This window comes from Heptranchias perlo, chromosome 1 (genome assembly GCF_035084215.1).
Source record: "Heptranchias perlo isolate sHepPer1 chromosome 1, sHepPer1.hap1, whole genome shotgun sequence".
Classification (NCBI taxonomy): domain Eukaryota; kingdom Metazoa; phylum Chordata; class Chondrichthyes; order Hexanchiformes; family Hexanchidae; genus Heptranchias; species Heptranchias perlo.
In genome coordinates, this window is record NC_090325.1 from 170,441,097 (window position 1) to 170,464,565 (window position 23,469).

A 23,469-nucleotide genomic window follows, 5' to 3' on the forward strand; every position below is an offset into this window, starting at 1 on the left:
GTCGATACAACCTCGTAATTTAACCCTTTTAGCCCCGGCCCTCTCCAAGGCCTTACTGAGGTGCAGTGCTCAGAACTCTCCGCGGTACTCCAGATGTGGTCTAACCAGAGCTTTATACAACTGTAGCATAATTTCTGTTCCCTTGAGATGAAGGCTAACGTTCCATTAACCTTTGTAATTAATTTTTGTACCTATCCACTAGCTTTTAGTGACTTCTGTTCATGGACCCCTAAATCTCTCTGCTCCTCCACAGTTCCTAGCTTCTTACCATTTAGAAAATACTCTGATTGATCTATCTATCTTGGGTCCAAAGTGGATCACCTCACACTTCCTCACATTGATAGATTAAGTGAGTAGGCAAAACTGTGGCAAATGGAGTTCAATGTCCCTTTGCAATTTTCTGCTCCCATCTACACTACTTACTGTGCACCTAACTTGGTGTCATCAGCAAACTTGGATAAATGGTTCTCTATTCCTTCATCTAAGTCACTTATAAATATAGTGAAAAGTTGAGGCCCCAGTACAGATCCCTAAGCTTACCATGCTTATTCAGCAGTGCTCCATCTGTGTTTGACTTGTTTGTCGATATTTTTTGTATCCATGATGCACCATGTCACAACTACATTTTGATCTTTACATTCAGGGCTTTTTTCTGGCTTAGACTTTAAAAGCCAGTTTTTAAATAAGGAGATCACCACTTTTTCAAATTTCCACCATCCCTTGTGCAAATGGAAGCAACTTTGAAAAAGACAAAAAAGATTTTAAAGTTAGGAATAGTTTTGAAAAGATTAGGTAGAAAAACAATAGAAGTTAGAAAGTAAGAAACAGAGAAGAAAGTATTTCTACAATAATAAAGCTAATCCTCACAATTGAGTACCCTGATTGCAATAGCAGCATTTGTTTGTGTTACAGTACATAAGCTAAAATTTGCAATGGGTGATGAGCAAGTTAACTGAATTTAAATTATCTATACTTATTTCACATTCAATCCTTGCTGCTAACAGAGGACTTTATCCCATCAGAATTTGAACCGAGATGAAAGGACCGTATTCTAACTCATTGTGCTCCTTTACCCTCTTTCGCTTCACATTTAACCTGCAAAACTAAAATATATAGTACAGCAAATAAACCATTTTAGGAAACAAAACAGGCACTATGGGATCATTTAGTTGGTATAATCCAAATTAAAATTCCTCAAGGTGATCGCAGTAAGTGCTTTCTATTTGTTTTTTGTGACACTGAAGGTTTTTCCAAAAGATGTTTTAAAAAAATATATATTTTTTATATATATATATATATATATATATATATATATATATATATATTGGGTTTAACATTCGAGTGTTATAGTTCATGTGTTGGGTAATAACATTGACATCTCATTTTGGTTCAAATTAGATTTATTCAAGCTAGCTCCCAGCAATGAAAAGTTGTCCCCTTCAATGGAGGGACTTTTTTACCAATGCCCCTCAAAACCATTGTAGCATTGGTGTAGAGGGCAACTTGTATATGCATGTATTTTTGTTTGCTTTATTTTTATTAAATTGATATATATTTTACATTAAGGGTAATATGCAAGTTGATCAGGAGGAAGTGCATCCGCAGCAAAAAGCCCAAGCTGAAGAGCAGAATGAAGTTTCTCAGCCACCGAGCACTGACTCTGAAGAAAAAGTTGGTAAAACCATACATATTTCACAAAACAACTTGCAGTTTCTGTGATTTGTATTTCATAACTTTAATTCTCTACAGAATGATCCAGCTGTAGAAAATAAACAAGACAATAGCACAAAACCCAAAATAAAGGTGAAGAGTGTGGATTTGCTGATTCAAAGTGATCTGCCCCAACAGCTTGATCAGGACCTTCTCAACAACTATGTTGAAAATGAGGTATGTGCTCTGTTCTGTGTTTCACCATCATTAAGAAATAGGTTATCCAGAATCCGACATTAACCTTTTTACTGCTTAATAACTGCTGCATGTGGGTTATAGTCTGGCATAGTACTGTTTTATTAAAATTCATTCTTGGGATGTAGACAAGGCCATTAATTATTCTTCATCTCTAGTTGCCCTGAAAAGGTGGTGGGGCACTTTCTTGAACCATGGTAGGTTTGATGCAACTGACCAGCTTGCTAGGCCAATTAAGAGTCAACCATGTTGGTGTGGGACTGGAGATACATATAGGCCAGACCGGGTAAGAAATGCAGCTTTCCTTCCTAAAGGACACCAGCGAAGCAGTTGAGTTTTTATGACAGTCCGACAGCTTCGTGGTCACTGTCCAGCTCAGCGCGCACTCTCATTCCCACTTTTAGAAGGGTAATATAGTATTAATCTAGAAATATTGCAAACTGAATGGAAGTAAATCTTAATTTGGGGGGTTGTAATTGGTGAATGATTTCCCACACAACAAATTCCTGAACTCAGCATTCCTAACAACAAATAGTATCAAGCAGGGGGAAGAAAGACCTCTGGGTAATGTGCTTTTGAAGCGCTCTCAACCACGCAGCAGCTGATGACATGTCATTGAAATGGCAGGCAGCCAAACTACTACCAAGTCTGTACCAGGCAGGGAATGGAGAGTGAAGAAAACCAGTCCAGTATACTAGACTGGCTTGACATTTTGGGGAACACTTGTGTACAGAATATACTTTTTTAACTAGTACCAAAGCGTGTGAATCCTAACATTGTGTTACATTTCTCAGGGGAAGATGATTATGCAGGACAAACTGGAAAAAGAGAGAAATGATGCCAAAAATACAGTTGAAGAATATGTGTATGAGATCAGAGACAAGCTTTGTGGAATTTATGAAAAATTCATCAGTGAGGCAGTAAGTAGTATATTTCATAAGCTAGTCAGTAAGGTGATATGCAGCATTGAGATGCTGATGTAGTGCACCAGAGTGGCAGAAATTGGTGGTTCATGTGTTATTTTGCACAGAGCTCCTAATCTTGGCCTGGCAAACGAGAAGCTGAAAAGTAGTCTGCCAATCCCACAAGCATGCATACAAGTGGCCTCTTGGAGCAATACTGCCATATCTAGAAACAGGTTGCCTCTGCGCTTTCTCTACTGGGTGTTAATGCATAGTAAAGTGGTGGCCTAAATCAAAAGGGCAAAATTGAAATGCAAAATATTTTGGGTAGGTACATAAAGAACTGGATTTTTTTCTTTCTGCCAATTTCCTGCTTCCCTTCTGAAGGCATTATTTCCTTTTTGGAAGCAGCTTCCAAAAAAGAAATAACAGCATCCTCACTCATAACAGTACCTCACTCAAGTGGTCATTATTCATGTGATGCAAGGGGCATCTTAGTGAAGTCAGTTCTGTCCTTGCATAACATTCACACTTCCACTTCCAGCCACGATCATTGGATATTGGTTGAGAGCAGGAATCAGGCCACTTTTCCCCACCCCAGCCAGGATGACTGAGGTCAGCTAACTGAGCACTGATTTGGGGGTTAAGCCTGAGGCCTTCCTAGTCTGTAGCTTTTTACATAGAAACATAGGAGCAAGAATAGGCCATTCGGCCCTTCGGGCCTGCTCTGCCATTTCAAAATGATCATGGCTAACTCAGTACCCTATTCCTGATTTTTGTTTTTCCCCATATCGCTTGATCCCTTTAGCATTAAGAAATATATCTATCTCCTTCTTGAATACATCCAATGACTTGGCCTCCACTGCCTTCTGTGGTAGAGAATTCCACAGGTTCACCACCCTCTGAGAGAAGAAATTTCTCCTCATCTCTGTTCTAAATGGCATACCCAGTATCCTGAGACTGTAAGCCCCGGTTCTGAACTCCCCAGCCATCAGGAACATCCTCCCTGCATCTAATCTGTCTAGTCCTGTTAGAATTTTATTTGTTTCGATGAGATCACCTCTCATTCTTCTAAACTCTAGTGAATATAGGCCTAGTCAACCCAATCTCCCCTCATACGTCAGTCCTGCCATCCCAGGAATCAGTCTGGTAAACCTTCGTTGCACTCCCTCCATGGCAAGGACATCCTTCCTCAGATAAGGAGACCAAAACTGCACACAATACTACATATGTGGTCTTTCCAAGGCCCTGTATAACTGCAGTAAGACATCCCTGCTCCTGTACTCAAATCCTCTTGCAATGAAGGCCAACATACTATTCGCCTTCCTAACTGCTTGCTGCACCTGAATGCTCGCTTCCAGCAACTAGTATACAAGGCCACCCAGGTCTCGTTGCACCTCCCCTTTTCCCAATCTATCACCATTCAGATAATCTGCCTTTCTGTTTTTACGACCAAAGTGGAGAACCTCACATTTATCCACGTTATACTGCATCTGCCATGTTCTTGCCCACTCACCCAACTTGTCTAAATCACATCGGAGCCTCTTTGCACCCTCCTCACAGCTTGCATTCCACCCCAGCTTTGTCGTCTGCAAACTTGGAAATGTTACATTCCATTCCCTCATCCAAATCATTGATATATTGTGACTAGCTGGGGCCCAAGCACCGATCCCTGCGGTACCCCACTAGTCACTGCCTGCCACCCGGAAAAAGACCCGTTTATTCCTACTGTTTCCTGTCTGTCAACCAATTCTCAATCCATGCCAGTATATTCCCCCCAATCCCATGTGCTTTAATTTTGCACACTAACCTGTGTGGGACCTCATCAAAAGCCTTCTGAAAATCCAAATACACCACATCCACTGGTTTTCCCCTATCCTACTAGTTACATCCTCAAAAAAAGAACTCCTGTAGATTTGTTAAGCATGATTTTCCTTTCATAAACCCATGCTAACTTTGTCCAATCCCGTTAATGCCCTCCAAGTGTTCTATTATCACATCTTTTATAATAGACTCTTGCATTTTCCCCACTACTGATGTTAGGCTAACTGGTCTGTAATTCCCTGTTTTTTTTTCTCCCTTTTTTAAATAGTGGGGTTACATTTGCCACTCTCCAATCTGTAGGAACTGTTCCAGAGTCTATAGAATTTTGGAAGATGCATCCACTATTTCCAGGGCCACTTCCTTTGGTACTCGCTTGGTGAAATCGCTGAGCCATCAGGGTAGCTCAGCTGACTTTTCTAAGTGTTCCTTTGATTGCCTAGTAATGCCACTGACTGCCACACTGTGGATTTGTAAGATACATATTCTTCCTTGTAATTTCCCACATGGGAGTTCCTTACTTCACTCAGGAAAGCATCAAGCAGCGTTGCCACTTTACTGGTGGTTTTGATGGCTGAGATGGGAAATGGATTTGTAAGTAGATGGTGCTTTCTAAGACTGTTGAAAAGCACATTGCAAGAGAGAATCTTATCTAACAACTGCTATAGCTACCTGGAACTGGTAGAGGGTGATACAAAATACTACACTTTTGCTCCAGGGCATTACTCATCCCTGAGTGTAAAATTCAAATATTTGTTCTCTTCCCCCTCCTCACCTTTCCCACTCTCAAAAGTATGTTACTAAAAATCATACATTTAGATTGTTTTTGAAAATGCTTTTGTAAATTGGTGCATACAGAAGTTCTGCAAATTATTACAACATTTTAATGTCAGTTTGACTTGGTGAATAACATTCTTGCCTCTGAGTCGGAAGGTTGTGGGTTCAAGTCCAACTGCAAGACTTGAGCACATAACCAGTGCTATACTGAGGAGGTGCTGCATTGTTAGAGGTGACCTCTTTCAGAAGAGGTCCTGGCTCCTCTTACCAAGTTTTTGGTCACCATCCTAATATCTTTCCACCCCCCGCCCCCCCCCCCCCCTTAGCTCTTTTTTAACTATACCTCTGTGAAGGAAGTGTCTTTGGATGTTTTTCTATGTTGAAGGAGCAATATAAATATAAGTTGTTATTGTCTAGCTGTTCATGTGGACATAAAAGATCCCTTGGTATTATTGGAAGAGTAGCAGGAAAGTTCTCTGACCTATCAATTTATCCTACAACCAAAACAGATGGACTGGTGATCTTATTGCTGTCTGTGATACTTTGCGTGCAAATTGGCTGTCACATTTGCCTACGTAATGGTGACTACACTTCAAAAGTAATCAATTGGTTATGATAGACTTTGTGACATCGTGAGGACATAACACTATATATATGCAAGTTCATATTTTATGTGGATATTTTACTTGTAGCTCCAGCTCTGTTACTGAGGGGTAAAAATTAGAGATTTAAAATTGTGCCTATGGTTTCATTCATGTAAGGCCTTTTGGTGTATTTGCTTATATGTGAGGCACATTATAGAATTGCAAATTGTAGAATTGATCAATGAAAAAAAAAGTCAATATAGAATGTTCTAAAGATATGATGCTCCCTACTGAATACAGGGATGAGGTGAGGAGGGAGTTGAAATATTTTGAGGGTAGTAGGCCAGGACTGAGTAATGGAGTCATTAGAGTTTTGCCGAACTTTCATGTATGAAAGTAAATGGGTAATCTAGAGTCTTTAGTAGGGTAGATTTTATTTGGTCTGTGGAATAATTAGGGACCTGATGCAGCGAATAGTCTTCCCTTGCATTCTTTCCAGTGTTGTGTGCTGCTTCCTAAAGTTTGGTCAGTGATGGCTGCACCAGTACTCTGTTTCACAAACTTATGAAACTTGTTCTGGGCCTGGTTGGCTTTCTTACATTGAGTTACATCAAGTCTACAGCACAGAAACAGGCCATTCGGCCCAACTGGTCTATGCTGGCATTTATGCTCCACATGAGCTGCCTCCCTCCCTACTTCATCCAACCCTATCAGCATACCCTTCTATTCCTTTCTCCCTCATGTCTTTGTCTAGTTTTCCCGTAAATACCTCTATGCTATTTGCCTCAACTACCCACTGTGTAGTATGTTCCACATTCTTGCCATTCTTTGTATAAACACATTTTTTCTGAATTCCCTATTGGATTTATTAGTGACAATCTTTTATATTTGTGACCTCTCGTTTTCATCTCCCCCACAAGTGGAAACATTTCTCTACATCTACCCTATCAAACCCTTTCATTATCTTAAAAGACCTCCATCAGGTCTCCCCTCAGCCTTTTCTAGAGAAAAGAGCCTCAGCCTTTCTTGATACGTATAACCTCTCTGTTCTGGCATCAGCCTTGTGAATCTTTTTTGCACCTTCTCCAATGCCTCTATCCTTTTTATAAAATGGAGACCAGAACTCTGCACAGTACTCCCAAGTATGGTCGAACCAAGGTTCTATACAAGTTTAAGGTAACTTCTCTGCTTTTCAATTCTATCCCTCTAGAAATGAACCCCAGTGTTTGGTTTGCCTTTTTTACGGCCTTATTAACCTGTCACTACTTTGTGATTTGTGTATCTGTACCCTGAGATCCTTTTGTTCCTCTACCCCATTTAGACTCTTATTATCCAAGCAGTATGTGGCCTCCTTATAATTCCTACTACCAAAATACACCACCTCACACTTCTCTATTGATATTAATTTGCCAATTACATGCTTCTTCTGCAAATTTATTAATGTCTTGCATTTTGACATTCTTCCTTTGTATTAACTACACAACCCAATTTGGTGTCATCCGCAAATTTAGAAATTGTACTTCCGATTCCCGAGTCCAAATCGTTAATGTAAATTGTGAATAACAGTAATCCCAGCACCGATCCCTTTGGAACACCTTTTGCCAGTCTGAGTAGCTACCCTTAACCTCTACTCGTTTCTGTTTTGTAGCCAGCTTGCTATCCATTCTGCTACTTGTCCCTAGACTTTACATGCTCTGACCTTAGTCATGAGTCGACATTCTGGTACCTTATCAAAAGCCTTTTGATGAAAATCCAAATCTATTACATCTGCATTACCCTTGTCTACTCTTTTTGTTACTATTTCAAAGAAGTCAGTAAGGTTGGTCAAGCATGACTTTCCCTTCTGAAATCCGTGCTGACTACTCTTTATAATATTTTTGTTTTCTAGATGTTTTTAAAGATTCTATTATCTTTCGTCCACAAGGTCTATTGGCCTAGGCCTACCTTCCCTCAACAAATGAGCGATGGGAGGCTTTCAAAGAGGATATAGTGTCTAATTCTGGGCACCATACTTTAGGAAGGATGTCAAGGCATTGGAGAGGGTGCAGAGGAGATTTACTAGAATGGTACCAGGGATGAAAAATTTCAGTTATGCAGAGACACTAGATAATCTGGGGTGGTTCTCCTTAGAGCAGAGAAGGTTAAGAGGAAATTTGATAGAAGCGTTCAAAATCATGAAGGGTTTTGTTGAGTAAATAAGGATAAACTGTTTCCAGTGGCAGAAGGACCTGTAACCAGAGGACACAGATTTAAGGTAATTAGCAAAAGAACCAGAGGTGACAGGGGGAAATAAGTTTTTACACAGCGAGTTATGATCTGGAATGCACTGCCTGAAAGGGTAGTGGAAGCAGATTCAATAATAACTTTCAAAAGGGAATTGGATAAATACTTGAAGGGGGAAAAATGTGCAGGGCTATGGAGAAAGAGCAGGGTGTGGTACTAATTGGACATCTCTTTCAAAGATGGGCTGAACAGCCTCCTTCTGTGCTGTATGATTCTAAAGAACTTGCATTTGTATAGCGTCTTTAACAACCTCATTATGTCCCAAAGCGCTTTATAGCAAATAAAGTAATTTTGAAATGTAGTCACTGTCGTAATGTAGGAAATGTGGCAGCCAATTTGTGCACAGCAAGGTCCTTTTTTTAAAAAAAAAAGCAATGAAATGATAAATGACCAAATCATCTGTTTTTGGTGCTGGTTGAGGGATAAATGTCGGCCAGCATACCAGGAGAACTTTAAAGATGCAGAATGTTCATTAGTGGATTCTCTCCAGTGCTATGGGGGGGGGGGGGGGGCAGTACAAGTACTGACTTAGAATACAGTTGTGTGGTGTATATTTAGATTTTGTTTACACTGAGTATTCTCCAAGGATTTCAGACAAAAAAGTTTATTTGAATGTAATGACATCTCTAGGAAATGTAAAAGTTTTTAATAACTTTCCCATCAGGCCCATGAAATAGTCCTATTTCATGTAACATTTTTGTAGAAATATTACTTATACATGTTGTGCCCAACATCTAAAAGAGCAAGGCAAAATAAATTTTCTTGAACAACCTGCACACGGGGAAAAATAATGTGAAGTTCAATGCATCTTTGCCTTTCAGGACAAAAATAAGTTCACACTGTTGTTAGAGGATACAGAAAACTGGCTGTATGAAGATGGAGAAGACCAGCCTAAACAAATATATCTTGATAAACTGAATGACCTAAAGGTACAGCTACTGACCTTCTATACAAAGTAATTCTGAATGTTTGTAAGATGCTTACAATGAATCTTGATTGAATAAATCATAACTCAAACTTGTCTAATCTTGTGAAATAACAATTATATAGAGATCAGCATCCTTGGCATTGCAAGTCTTGGGCAATCCAAGTGGAATTGCTGTAGTGTTTTCATGTTTATCTGCTGGTCAAGCCAACTGGCATTGATGGGATGGGGAGATGGACTGCTCCTGGAGCACTGCCAATGGTAATCAATTTTCAGCCCAAGGAGAATGCCCTTGTTTTTCCTCACTTCCCTGCACAGAATAAGTTACACAAGCCTGCTCAGCTGCCAGTCTAAGGTGCTCTGATGTGTAGGATTACAATATTGCCTGTGAAGTTTGGAAATGCAAAAGTTCACATTGGTGTAGTTGGAGACACTCTCCTAAGGTTGGGGGTAAGGTGCATTTTTGGGCAGACGAAAGGAAGCTTTGCTTTGCTGCACATCTGGCCGTGCTATTCATGATGGTACTTCTCACTAGGTTCTAAAAAGCATTCTTTTCCTCAGCAGTAATATGTGTAGCCTTAAATCAAAAATTCATCCAAAATAGTTTATTTATTTGGAGAACTCCTTAATTACTTGTGTGAAGGTCTATTGTATGGTGCCATGTTCACTTTTCTATTGAAAAGAAAGCATGTTGGTTTTAGGTTATACTTATTTTGAAGTCAGACCTTTGTAGCATTGGTGATCTATATACCGGTGTTCAGGGGGAGATGTCGACGCTGAGCAGGAGGTATGGAAATTTCCAACTGTGCAGAGGTTGAAAGCATAGTGTCAGTGTTGGGAGGAAGGAAAGGTAGCAATGCACAGGAGTGGTTTGCTTGGTGAAGATTTCCTAAATGAGGTGGGATGGTACAAGGCCATGTAGGGTGTCAGAGGGCAAAGATTTTGATTTTGAAGTTGATTTCATTGGGGCAGTGGAGCTGGATGAGGACAGAAGTGATGAATCTGCCCACATCAAAGAATAAAAGCTGGATTCCTTTTCCATAGAAACTTGGCCAACCAGTTCAGGACCGATACAAGGAGCATGAGGAGAGACCAAAAGCATTTGATGAGTTGGGCAAGAAGATCCAGCTCTTCATGAAGACTGTAGAAGCATATAAAATTAAGGTATTGACCATACTTAGAAGTGGCATTTTGTCACTTACTAAATGTGATACTGTAATTAACTTTTTTAAAACATTGGAGAAGAATATTGCATTTTGTCTAGCAATATTTGCTCACGAAATGCATAAATATTTAGAAATTTAAGATTCCTTGGATGACTTAGGAAAGTTTTTCTTTTAAAGATGAACTTTCCTCAAGTCTGATGGACTGAATAAGTTATAGAACCCACTTTCTGCCACTAAAAGCAATAACCTCTGCAGAATGGTGAAATTGTACTCCTACATAAGGAATCTTAAATATTATGGTATAAAGCAAATACACTCCAATGGGAAATTTGTACAGTAATGTTCCCAAGCAGTTGTGTATAACAATATTCTAGTAATAATTCAGCTGTTTTTGTGCTTGACATTTGAATTGTCCAATAATTGGATTTAAGCAGCACAAATAATACATCAGTGGAAATGTACTACTCAGAATAAATTGAATTATCAGGTAATTTGAATTAAGAGTAGATTTTACTTCCAACGTCCTGAAACTATCTGGTTCCTTTTGAGGCATAAAGATGTTTTTTTTAATGTTAGGATGAAAACTACGAGCACATTGATGCAGCAGAGATGGTGAAAGTTGAAAAAAGTGTCAATAGTGCCATGGATTGGATGAACAGTAGAATGATTGCGCAAAATAAGCAGGTGCTATTCCAGGACCCTGTTGTGAAGGCAGCTGAGATAAGGAACAAAGTTAAGGTATGCAGAAAGAAATAATCTACTTTTGATCAAATTGTGTCTTGCTAATACTTGGATCCTTTCATGTTTAACTTTCCATGGGATCATATGTGACTTTTAGCTTAGGAGCCCAGTTTATCATTTTAGGAAGTGATTGTAATCAGTGTTTGTTTGTGGTAAATAAGGTTGATGAGCTGCAGGCACAAATTGAGACATGAAATTATGATATTGTGGCAATAATGGAAACCTGGCTCAAACAAGTGGAGGATTGGGAACTTAATATTCCTGGCTACAAGTATTCTGGAAAGATAAGGAAGGAAAAAAAGGAGTAGGGGGATGGACGGTATTGATCAAAGATACTGTTACAGAACTGGAAAGGGATGAGGGTTCAAAAACAATCTTTTTGGTTAGAATTTAGGAACAATAGAGGAGCTACTGCGCTGCTAGTTGTATACTATAGGCCACCAAATAGTGGAAGGAGATAGCGGAGCAAATTTCAGAAAGGTGCAAGACCTGTAGAGTAGTGATAATGGCGGATTTCAATTATCAGAATATAGACTGGGAAAATAACAGTATAAAGGGCAGAGAGAGGGAGGAATTCCTGAAATGTGTACAAGAGAACTTTCTTGATCAGTGCGTTTCCAGCCCAATGAGGAAGGAAGCAGTGCTGGATCTGGTTCTAGGGGAATGAAATGGAGCATGTTTCAGTGGCAGAGCATTTGGGCAGCAGTGATCACAATATCAAGTTTAGAGTAGTTATGGAAAAGGACAAGGAACAATCAAATACTCAACTGGTGGAGGGCTAATTTCAGTGAGTTGAAAGGGGATCTTGCCCAGGTGCCCAAAGATTGGCATTAAATGAGCAATGAGGCCTTCAAAGAGGAGCTAATGTGGGTACAGGCCAGACACACTCCCATGAGGGGGAAAAGAAGGGCATCCAAAGCTAGAGCTCCCTGGATGACTAAAGTTAGAGATTAAAATGAAACAGAAAAAGGAGGCTTATGATGTCAGGCTCATAATACAATACAGAATGAAGCAGAATACAGAAAGTACAGAGGAGAAGGAAAAAGGAAATAAAAGGGGCAAAGTGTATGAGAATAGATTAGTGGGTAACATAAAAGGGAACCCAAAAGTCCTTTTTATAAGCATATAAATAGTAAAAGGGCAGTCAAAGGATGGGGCCAATTAAGGAACCAAAAAGGAGATCATCTTGTGGAAGCAGAGGACTGAGGTACTAAATCAGTACTTTGCATCTGTCTTCACTAAAGAGGAGGATGCTGCCAATGTTACCAGTAAAGGAGGTGGTAGTAGAGAAATTGGATAAGATTAAAAATAGAGGTACTTAAAAGGTTGGCAGCCCTCAAAGTAAAAAAAAAAAGTCACCTGATCCAGATGGGATAGGATGCATCCTAGATTGCTGAGGGAAGTAAAGGTGGAGATAGCGAACGGTTGGCCCACAATCTTCCAATCCTCCTTTGTTATGGGAATGGTGCCAGAGGACTGAAAATGTTATACACCCCTGTTCAAAAAAGGGGAGCGGGATAAACCCAACTACAGGCCAGTCAGCCTAACGCTGGTGGGGAAACTTTGAGACAATAATCAGACAAAATTAAAATATAGGTTAATAAATGACAGCCAGCACAGATTTGTTAAAGGCAAATTGTATTTGACTAACTGGATTAAGTTCTTTGAAGAAGTAATGGAGAGGGTTGATGAAGGTTGTTGTGTATATGGATTTTTTTAAAGACGTTTATTGAATTACCATATAATAGACTTGTAGGCAAAATTGAAGCCCATGGGATTAAAGAGGCAATGGGAATGTGCATATGAAATTGGCTAAGCAACAAAAAGCAGAGAATTGTGGTGAACAGTTGTTTTTCAGACTGGAGCAAAATATGTAATGGTATCCCCCAGGGGTCGGTATTAGAACCGCTCTCTTTTTGATTATATATTAATGACCTGGACTTGGGTGTACAGGGCATCATTTCAAAGTTTCCAGATGACACAAAACTCGGAAATGTAGTAAACAGCGAGGGGGATAGTGATGGACCTCAGGAGGACGAAGACAAACTGGTGAAATGGGCAGACACAAGGCAGATGAAATTTAATGCAGAGAAGTGTGAAGTGATTCATTTTGGTAGGAAGAATGAGGAGTCAATATAAATGAAATGGTACAATTTTAAAGGGGGAGCAGGAACAGAGACACCCAAGGGTGTATGTACACAAATCTTTGAAGGTGGCAGGACAAGTTGAGAAGGCTGTTAAAGTATACAGGATCCTTGGCTTTATAAACCGAGGCATAGAGTACAAAAGCAAGGATATTATGCTGTAACGTATATAAATCACTAGTTAGGCCCCAGCAGGAGTATTGTCCTATTCTAGGCACCACACTTTTTTTAGGAAGGAGGTTAAGGCCTTGGAGAAGGTGCAGAGGAGAATTTCAGGGATGTGGGACCTCAGTTACGTGGAGAGACTAGAAAAGCTGGGGTGGTTTTCCTTTTAGAGCAGAGAAGGTTAAGGGGAGATTTAATAGAGGTGCTCAAAATCATGAAAGGTTTTGATAGAGTAAATAAGGAGAAACTGTTTCCAGTGACAGAAGGGTTGGTAATTAGTGGACACATATTTAAGGTAATTGGCAAAAGAACCAGAGGTGAGACTAGGAGAATTTTTTTTGTGCAGCGAGTTATAATCTGGAATGCACTACCTGAAAGGGTGATGGAAGCAGATTCAATGATAACTTTCAAAAGAGAATTGGTTAAATACTTAGGGTAAAATTTTGCAGGGCTATGGGGAAAGAGCATGGGAATGGGACTAACTGAATAGCTTTTGAAGAGCCAGCACAGGCACTTTGGGCTGAATGACCATGTTCTGTGCTATATCATTCTATGGTTAATTTGAGGCCTGATTTACAAAATTTTCTTCAAAAAGGCATAGAAATCCATGAATTCTGATTTTTAAAAAAAAAATCATTACAAGAGTTCCAGCTAGGCACAGAATATTACAATGAGCACTTTGAGGAGCAGTTAATTGTAACTTGTCCAGTAACTGGATTGAGGGGTTTTAATTGTTTTTAAATTCCCAATTTAATCATTCATCCAGGAACTGGAGACAACTTGTGACCCTATCATTAACCAACCAAAGCCCAAAGTGGAGCCACTTCCAGAAAAGGAGGAGAAAGCCAATGGACCATTTAATGGGGAAAGTGGGACTGATCCAAAGTCTGAATCTAATGCTGCAGCTGGCGACAATACCAAACAAACCAAGCAGCAAAAGCCAGCAGAAAACCAGGCCACAGAAATGGAAGTGGATTAAATACAGCCTCTTTCCTTTTATATTAAAGTCCTTTTGTGTCCATCGTCTCTGACACTACAGTTTCTGTTGTATGTCTAGCTTACATGGCACATATTCAGTTATTCTCAAATGTACCTAGTTGTGTCATTAGTATTAAAATGTGGAAACAAGAACCCTACAAGATTGATTTAAATGTAATGGTGCTGTTGGCTGCAGATCTATATTCTATAATCTTTCTGGGGAGGGTGTTTTTGTATCCAATTTACAAGCACTTGAACAGTCACTGGCTCTTCTGCGACCCTCCACTTCATGCCTTAAATTATTTCCTCTTTGAATTGGCTGTCTTCTTATGCAAGGTCATGTGCACAGTGTTTAAAAATAAAAATATAGCCAAGACAGTTGTAGTGTTTGACCATAGCTCTTTTATATTACAAAAACACTAATGGACTTTGAAATGGGTCTATGACTTGAATTGTTTCATTTAATAACCTCACCCCATCCAACATGTAGGTAAATATACAACCAATCATCCTGTCTGAATTTTATTTTATATCCTCCAGTCGACATATTCATGTACAAGTCAGTGTGTTTCTGAAGAGCTACTGGGACAACCATACCCCCCCACCCCTGAAAACTATAAAATATTGAGCTGTAGTAAAGAAAGATACATGTAGCTGAGTCATATCCAGCTGATGTTAGCAATACTGTTTAAAATGGGCAGAAAATCACATTGCAGATTAACAGGAGCATTTTAAATGATGATTAGTATAAAGCCTTACCTTCTGTCAAACAAATGGTTATCAAATGATAAAGGCAGGATGATATTGAGGTCAAACATTCTTTCAAATGATGCTGTTGTAAAATGTGTATATTAACTGCAGAGACGATACAAAAAAAAGCTGCTTGTGCTCAGGACATGGGTTGATGCTTACAAGTTACCTTTTGTACATTATATTTTGCTCCTTGAAATTTACTGGTAGATGTTAATTTCAAACAGACTGAAAACATTGACCTGATCTATTAACAAGCTTGATACTATCGGCAAATTGGTTGTGCTTTGAGGTTTGTGTCATACTTTAGCACTTCTGCTGGAATGTAATTGTTCTGTTCAAATATTTACCCATGAATGTAAATCCTAGGTGAGGCCCATTCTATGTGGTAAGCATTGATTGGTTTTGCTAATCCTGTGTATGTGGCTGGCTGCATAATTAAGTAATGTTAATGGACAGTGTCCAAGACGGGAACCACAGCACTCCAAACGAATTCCTCAGATTCCACAATTCAGTTCAGCAGGTATGAAAATGAAATACCTATGGAGTATTAAAGATTTAGAACGATGTACTGAATTGTGTTGGTCTTGTTTTGTGAAGTGAGCACAGATAGATGTGGCATCCAAGCTTCGACAACTAAGTAGGAATGCAGCTGTTGTCTTGAGAGTTAACTTAATCTAGTTTTAAATGGGTCCCCAGAATACTATGGAATAATAATCTCATTTTAGAAATGTGCAGAATGCTTGCTTGTTTTTAGTTTCGTATAAGCACATCTATTTTGAAAACTCAAAAGCCTTGTGGTTCATTTCAATCAATTAGTTCAATTGGGTTCATGCTGATTCTATGCAAGTTGTATTGGGCTTGTGTGCAGATGTAACCCATTAATTTAATCTTGCAAGCAATGAACAGCTATATTTTCTGAAATGATCACAGACATAGTAAAAGTGCAAGATGGATGCAATAGAGTATGTCTGCAGCATTTTCACATTCTTGTCCAGCACTTCTGTGTTATTGGTCTGTAATGCAAAAGTGCTAGACAAACACTATACACAAACTTAGTGTTTGTTAGAGGAAAAAGTTATTTGACCAGCTTTTCGTTTCTGTATCTGATCAACATATGATTTACTCATAGTAAACAAGTTCAACTTAATCCATTTGGTACTTGTACAGTGAAATTTCACTAGATAATTTTGGTTTATAGTTTAAACGTTTTTCCTCCCTTTCCTCCCTACATGTTCAATCACTAAAGCTGCTGGACTCTACTGCAGGAGGGGTAGAAGTGAGAACCAAGGAAGCATACGTTCTGTAAAGTAGTGAAGGAGCAGCATTCTGGGGTGGATAGCCACAAACCAGATCCTGACCCCTTCTACTAACAGACAAGGGATAAAGTAGAAAATATACAGTAAATACTTAAGGATTTCAATATGTACACCACAGCAAAGTAGTGCTTGGTGCATTAGTCATATTAGATCCATGTAATTGTAGTGAGGGCTGAGAATTTTTGGTTCAATCTCTCCTATTTAACCATGGTATTTTTTCCAAACTTACACTGTTGTTTGGATGATATGCACTAAAACTCAGCTAGAAGTTTTAATCTATAAAGGATATGTTTTTTAAAAAATTAAATGTTTTCTTGCCTCACTTTCCAGTCTGATCTGAAGTGATTGGGGGGGGGGGGGGAACATCTCAAAGCAGGGCTGTGGGCAGGGAAAATAAAATATCATGCCTGGTAGTCTGGCTAGCTCTAGAGACCATCAGTGTTGTAGGTCATGCATAAATAATGGTGGAAAATTACCCAAATTCTCCTTTTTTAAAAAGGAATGTTCTACATATTTTGCTGGTATAAAATGCAGAGCCAAGAAAGGAACTGGTACAAACCCATTAGCTTCTCTTGTATTTCACAGGTCTAACAAGGGAGAACTTTAAAGTACTAACATTAAAAAGGTATAAGTGGGTGTTGTGGAAATTTATTTGTGGTATGTTGCTTCTTGCTGGTGATTTTTGTTAACTAGAAGTGTTGAGGAAAAATGAATGAAGATGGGATAACCTCAATCACCAAAGGACTAGGTTAGGAACTGACACACTGGGAAATGGTGGGTGGAACAGTAGGACCTAAAATAGTAGAAGCTCAAGAGGATTTGGACTTGGGTGTGATTTTTTTTTTAAAACAGAGTAGGAGTAAAATCTGTTAAATCTCTGGTGCTAAGGCCATTTATGCAAGGGGAGGTAATGCAACCTGATTAGGGCAGTACCACAGGGGTGGCAAAACTAATCGATTCCCATGAGTTGCACTCCACAAGGAAGAGCTGCTCTTGCATGTTTCCTATTGATGGCCACAAGTCAGTAATAGCGAGTCTCTGTTTTCACCCCCCCCCCCACACACACACACTTATATCAGGCATATGGGTGTCAATGAAATTTGCCTGCTATATGTGATGGCTTGTGTAAACCAGATTTTTTTTTAAAGCAGTGAAGGAATAGTCAGCCTTTGTCTCTGCACTGCCTTTTCTGTCTAAATGCCCCAATTATGATCCAAACAGGAGAGTTTCACCTGTGGTGTTGGAGAGCTGAACGGAGCTGAAATACACAGCCATCTGGTCAGTTACACCTGTGGGAAAGCTGAAGGACTCTGAACTACGCAGCGCACTTTTAAAAAGGTGCGAGCAGCCTAAAATATTTGCCTGATTATAGGTGGCTGCTGGGATAAATGGTGATGACTGTAGCAGAGGCCTGGGCGCATGTTAGATCATTTTCTTGCTGTGAGAACAGAGATGCCTTCAAAAATTATATACAAAAAAACATGCAAAAACTCTTGCTGGGAGTTGCATGGATATTTAAACATGTATTTTTAAAATACACATTTGAAATCTCAATTTGGACAAAAGCAAAATTTTACTGAGTGGATTTGATGTATGTGCCATTTGAAGTCTAACATTGAGATTTTTGATTTAATTTAGGTTGTGTTTGATATAGTCAGGTTTGGATTTGAATAGGTATTGATGCCAAGAGTTCCAGAATGCTTTTATAACTTGATTTAAAAACACTGTAGATGCTGAACATGGATTTGCCATTAAAACGCTTATCCACATTAGTTTTCAGACAGTGAATTAAAGTTGAGCATATTTGAGCTATTTGCACTTTTTTTAATGTTAGAAGAATCTTCATTCAGTATGCCCAGTGGGGATGGGCGAGTTTAGTTAAACAGACAATGTAGTTGCCATAGCTCCTCGGGGAGATTTCTTAATTAGGTGTTAGCTTTAATTAGCAAAAACAACGTCAAGGCACTTCACAGGAGCGTTATGACAAAATCTGACACCGAACCACATAAAGATATTAGGACAGGTGACCAAAAGCTTGGTCAAGGGTTTTAAGGAGCGACTTAAAGGAGAGGTTTAGGGATGACGTTCCAGAGCTTAGAGCCTAGGCAGCTGAAGGCATAGCCACCAATGACAGAGGTATGAAAATCAGGGATGCACAGAATTGGAAGTCTGCAATGATCTTGCAGGGTTGTATGGTCAGAGAGGGAGGGACAAGGCCAAGCCAAGGAGGGATTTGAACAGAAATCCCAGTTGTAAGGGAGGTGTTAGTTGTCCCTCCCTGGGGGGAGAGAGAAAGTCAGCTTCATGTAAAATAATACCAGTTTATTGGATTGCAGTTGTGCTTCATCTTGTGCTTTTCAGTCTGCCTTTTGAGAAGACTGGGTGACTCACTGGGGTGTTCCATGCAAAATTAGTTTCCAGTAGAAACAACAAGGGATCTATTATGGTACTTTTTTAATTTGGTCATGGGCTGTGGGCGTTGCTGGCAAGGCCCACATTTATTATCCATCCCTAATTGCCCTTGAGAAGGTGGTGGTGAGCCGCCACCTTGAACCGCTGCAGTCCATGTGGTGAAGGTTCTCCCACAGTGCTGTTAGGGATTTCCAGGATTTTGACCCAGCGACGATGAAGGAACGGTGATATATTTCCAAGTCGGGATGGTGTGTGACTTGAGGAACGTGCAGGTGCTGTTCCCGTGTGCCTGCTGACCTTGTCCTTCTAGGTGGTAAAGGTCACGAGTTTGGGAGGTGCTGTCGAAGAAGCATTGGTGAGTTGCTGCAGTGCAGCCGGTGGTGAAGGGAGTGAATGTTTAGGGTGGTGGTTGGGGTGCCAATCGGGCGGGCTGCTTTGTCCTGGATGGTGTCGAGCTTGTGTTGTTGGAGCTGCACTTATCCATGCAAGTGGAGAGTATTCCATCACACTCCTGACTTGTGCCTTGTAGATGGTGGAAAGGCTTTGGGGGAGTTAGGTGAGTCACTTGCCACAGAATACCCAGCCTGTGACCTGCTCTTGTAGCTACAGTATTATGTGGCTGGTCCAGTTAAGTTTCTGGTCAATGGTGACCCCCCCCCCCCCCTCAGGATGATGATGGTGGGGAATTTGGCGATGGTAATGCTGTTGAATGTCAAGGGGAGGTGGTTAGACTCTAAGCTCTTGTTGGAAATGGTCATTGCCTGGCACTTGTCTGGCACAAATGTTACTTGCTACTTATCAGCCCATGCCTGGATGTTGTCCAGGTGTTGCTGCATGCAGGCATGGACTGCTTCATTATGCTACTGTTTAACTAGATATTGGGCAGTAAAGGTACTCTAGATCATAGGAAATGCAATGTATGCTTAAAGGAGTGACTAGTGATGCTGAACTTGATAGAATATTTAGCACAGCCCTGAAATTTGTAACACTTAGTATGAATATTTTGTCAAACTACAAACTAGGGAAAGGTTAAGATATTTTGGAATGATAAACCATTAAAGCTAAAACTCTGATTTGGTCTAAAGTTGTACAAGTTGCTTTCAGTGAGCATTAAAGTGATTATGACTATCTTGGCATTTGGTCACAATCCCAACTGTTATAAAAGATTTAAAATGATGAATTAATTTTGCCTTGTTTTATCTGTAATGATTTATAAGACTCCATCTGGAAACCCAAATGATTCAAGCAGTAAACTTTGAAACCTAACTACAGTTGGACTTTATTTAAAATTACTATTGAGGACTTTTGCATTTTATAAATGCTGGCATGTCCCATTTTTGTTTTGGTGTTTCAGAGCTCTTAAATGCTGTTATCAAATGGGTCGTTGAGCTCTGCTGCTGGATCAGGCTTGTGGATGTTCATGGAGATGTCAGCCAAGTCATGACAGTACAGTGATTGATAAGCAGTCAGTCTTCCATAAATCTTTTGTTTTTCAATGTGCTTCAGCCTTTGTTCATGTAATCTGACAGAAAAATCAGTTATTGATAAGGTCACACTTTTTCTATTTTTTTAATGCTGGAGGAGGTCCACATTGGCCACATTTCTAGTGTTACATCTAGGAAGAGAAAGTGTTTTGTATACAATTACCTCCTTCTCACAACTGAATCCACTTGTTTTAATTCCCTTGCAACTTCTTGATATTTCATTTTGAGTAGGAACAGTGCATCTTCAGATTCACTTTTAACCTAGATTAGATTTTTTAAAATGTTGAAATCAAATTAAAGACTTCTACACTTGGCAGCGTACCATAAATTGTACCTTCACACATACCTCCAACTAACTGATGCACAATCAGATTTTAATCATTGGATGCAAGTTTAATTTGACCTTCCTCTTTAAGTTGCTCTTCTTAGCCACATTGTGGGTGGGGGGGGGGGGGGGTACATTTCCAGAGCAAGTGAAGGATGCACTACATAAACAGTTTGAGTGGCTGAGGTCCAGACTTAAGTTGCTTAGTTGCAGGGACAACATTACCTCCTAACTTGCATGTTTTGTGGGCTGGATAAATCTCATTATGGATGAGTGATTTTGTTGCTGTTTTATCCTACAGTATGTTTCAGCATACTTTTACAATTTGGTATTTGTATATAAAATTTATTATTGAATCATGTTGGTAGTTGTATCAACATTTCCTACATTTATCAATATTGTAGAAAGAATTTTTTTTGTAGAACCCATACCAACCCTGCTTTTTTAAAAACAAAACTGACCTATATACACAATGAATTGGGGGGTGGAGAGGAAAAGATAAGAAAATCAAAATAGTTCAGTACCAGTAAATGGCATGACCATCTGATCCTCACTGTCCTGGTTCCTTCTCAAATAGACTCCTTCAGTCCTTCACACCAAGCTCACTGGTTTGATGAGTGAATTATCTTGCTGTCTTCTTTCCACCACTTACAAGTTATGTGGTCTGCTTCAATTGTATATTGTAGATGTCATATTTGATAACATCCTATGGCATTTTCTATTTCATGTACTCATTCTAATTATGTGAAGGGGTAATATTTAAGCTACATTTAATTACTCAAGAGAATATATTAGATCTAAAATGGTCCAGGCTGCAATCAAGATCATGTGATGGCTCACTTCAAGGTACCTTATTTGAGTTGAACAGAATGTCCCTTCTTTCTCTACCTTTTATCAAACCCTGTTTCTTTTGTTCCCCATCTACCTGACCATGACTTCTGAACCATTCCCCTAATTTGAAGAAAGGGTATGAATTTTCAGGCCCATATTATTGCTGTAGCTACTGGGCCAGCAAATCTGATCACTTTGTTCAAAACATTCACACTTACCTTTTCATTTGTTCCAATGTCATATTGCAGACTCTGCTTTGACTCCCTGTTGATTACTACAGCTGGAAGCTGTTTTTCTGACTGTTCCTGATCTTTTTCTGATTTTATGCTGTGAATATTCCATGGTTCACTTTGGCCAAAAATGCCTACAAGAAAAATACAACTTTTATTTTCCAGGATAGCATAATCCAAGCTATGGCCTCATTGGGTTGTGGACATTGCTGTCCAGGTAGCAGCAGGTGTACAAATTGGTCTTTTTCTTCATATGGATGTGTGATGCACCATGATTGTAAGGTCTCCTGCTTAGAAGCCAGTCTAACAACCTACTAGCCGCAAGTGTCAGCTTAACTCACTTGGTAGCCCTCTGAGTTAGAATCATAACTTAAACAAATAATGTAGGTAGACATTAGTGTAGTACTGTCTTTTGGCTTAAACTTAGGTCCTGTTTGGATGAACATTTAAGATTTCATGGCACTATTTTGAATAATAGAGTTCTTGTGGCCTGGCCAAAACTCCTCCCTCAACACCCACCACCAAAAATAAATTCACTCATCAGTCAGTTCATTGCTATTTATGGTTTCTTACTCTGCACACTTGTCTGTTTTACTTACGTCACAACAATCACTTCACTTAAGTTTATTGTGTAGAGCCACTACATAAATGCAAGTTTTTCCTTTGTTCATCATTACAAATGAGTTGGCAGATTGAGGACTTGAACCCCTGAACATGAGGCTGTCTGTGGATGAATACAAATATGGAACTTGCAAATAGCTTATACAACAAAATATAAACTAGAAATAAATATGTAACTACTGTCTTGGCATATGTTGTATTACCAAACCCCCAACTCTCATTCAATCCATTACATACTTTTGGTGAAAACACAATGAGCGTTGTCACTGTATGAACGATGCCACTCTGCACTGGATTTCATTTAATGGTGATGTATGCCTGGGATTAGTTGACAGTTTCTGAAATGTTGCAATTTCTTCTTGCAGGTAAGTGAAATAAACTTCAAAGATTGTTTTTTTTTAGTATTTCTTCTCTCTCCAAAGAATTATTTCCCTTTACTCCCTACAAAGTAATATTTTCATTTCTAATACCACCCATTTTTATGGGCCTTTCTAAGTGACAATTAATTGTCATTTTGGGCAATTTTGTCTTGGGTCCCATAAGAAGTGGTGCCTTTAATGTAATAAAATATTCCTTACTAAATTAAATATCTTTTGATACGAAAAAATGTTTAAATCGTGTGCCTAAGAATCAGCGGAATCTTGCAATTTTGTCCTAGCGGTGTGGCCAGTTTTGTGGGCAGGACCTGATTCGGGCAAACTAAATGTTGGAAAAGATTGTGGAAAACACTAACTTTGGGCATAACTCTCTTTTAAAATTTCCCTATCTTTTTTGCGCTGCTCTGGCCGATTCCATCCGGATTGTGCTGATATTAGCAGAAACCCAACCCCATTTAATTTACTAAGAAACTGACTAGTGTATACTAATGAAACTATTAAATGGTTCAGTAAAGTCATTTTCAGTGATTTTTAAAATCAGGTTACTCACAGGTGGAGGACTAGACACCCATATTAAAAATGTTCATTTTTGCTGATAAACCCATTTTCAGCTGTATTAATAAAACTGCACCAGGTTACCACTCTTAAATACATCAAGAAATACTACTTAATGGAAATTTTAAAAAAGAAACTATTATGTTCTATTGCACCACCCAATTGTGCTGGTTT

The 23,469-nt window shown here is 39.3% G+C and overlaps 1 protein-coding gene across 1 annotated transcript in view; it reads left to right on the forward strand.

Moving 5' to 3' along the window:
• hspa4l (heat shock protein 4 like) overlaps nucleotides 1–15,712 on the forward strand; it is a 75,994-nt gene extending 60,282 nt beyond the window's left edge. Inside the window, exons 13-19 of the mRNA XM_067993524.1 lie at nucleotides 1,567–1,671; nucleotides 1,750–1,887; nucleotides 2,700–2,825; nucleotides 9,094–9,201; nucleotides 10,242–10,361; nucleotides 10,940–11,101; nucleotides 14,180–15,712. Of these exons, the coding sequence (XP_067849625.1) occupies nucleotides 1,567–1,671; nucleotides 1,750–1,887; nucleotides 2,700–2,825; nucleotides 9,094–9,201; nucleotides 10,242–10,361; nucleotides 10,940–11,101; nucleotides 14,180–14,392 (972 nt within the window). The 3' untranslated portion in view covers nucleotides 14,393–15,712. The remainder of the gene's footprint in view (nucleotides 1–1,566; nucleotides 1,672–1,749; nucleotides 1,888–2,699; nucleotides 2,826–9,093; nucleotides 9,202–10,241; nucleotides 10,362–10,939; nucleotides 11,102–14,179) is intronic.
• The last annotated feature ends 7,757 nt before the right edge of the window (nucleotides 15,713–23,469 follow it).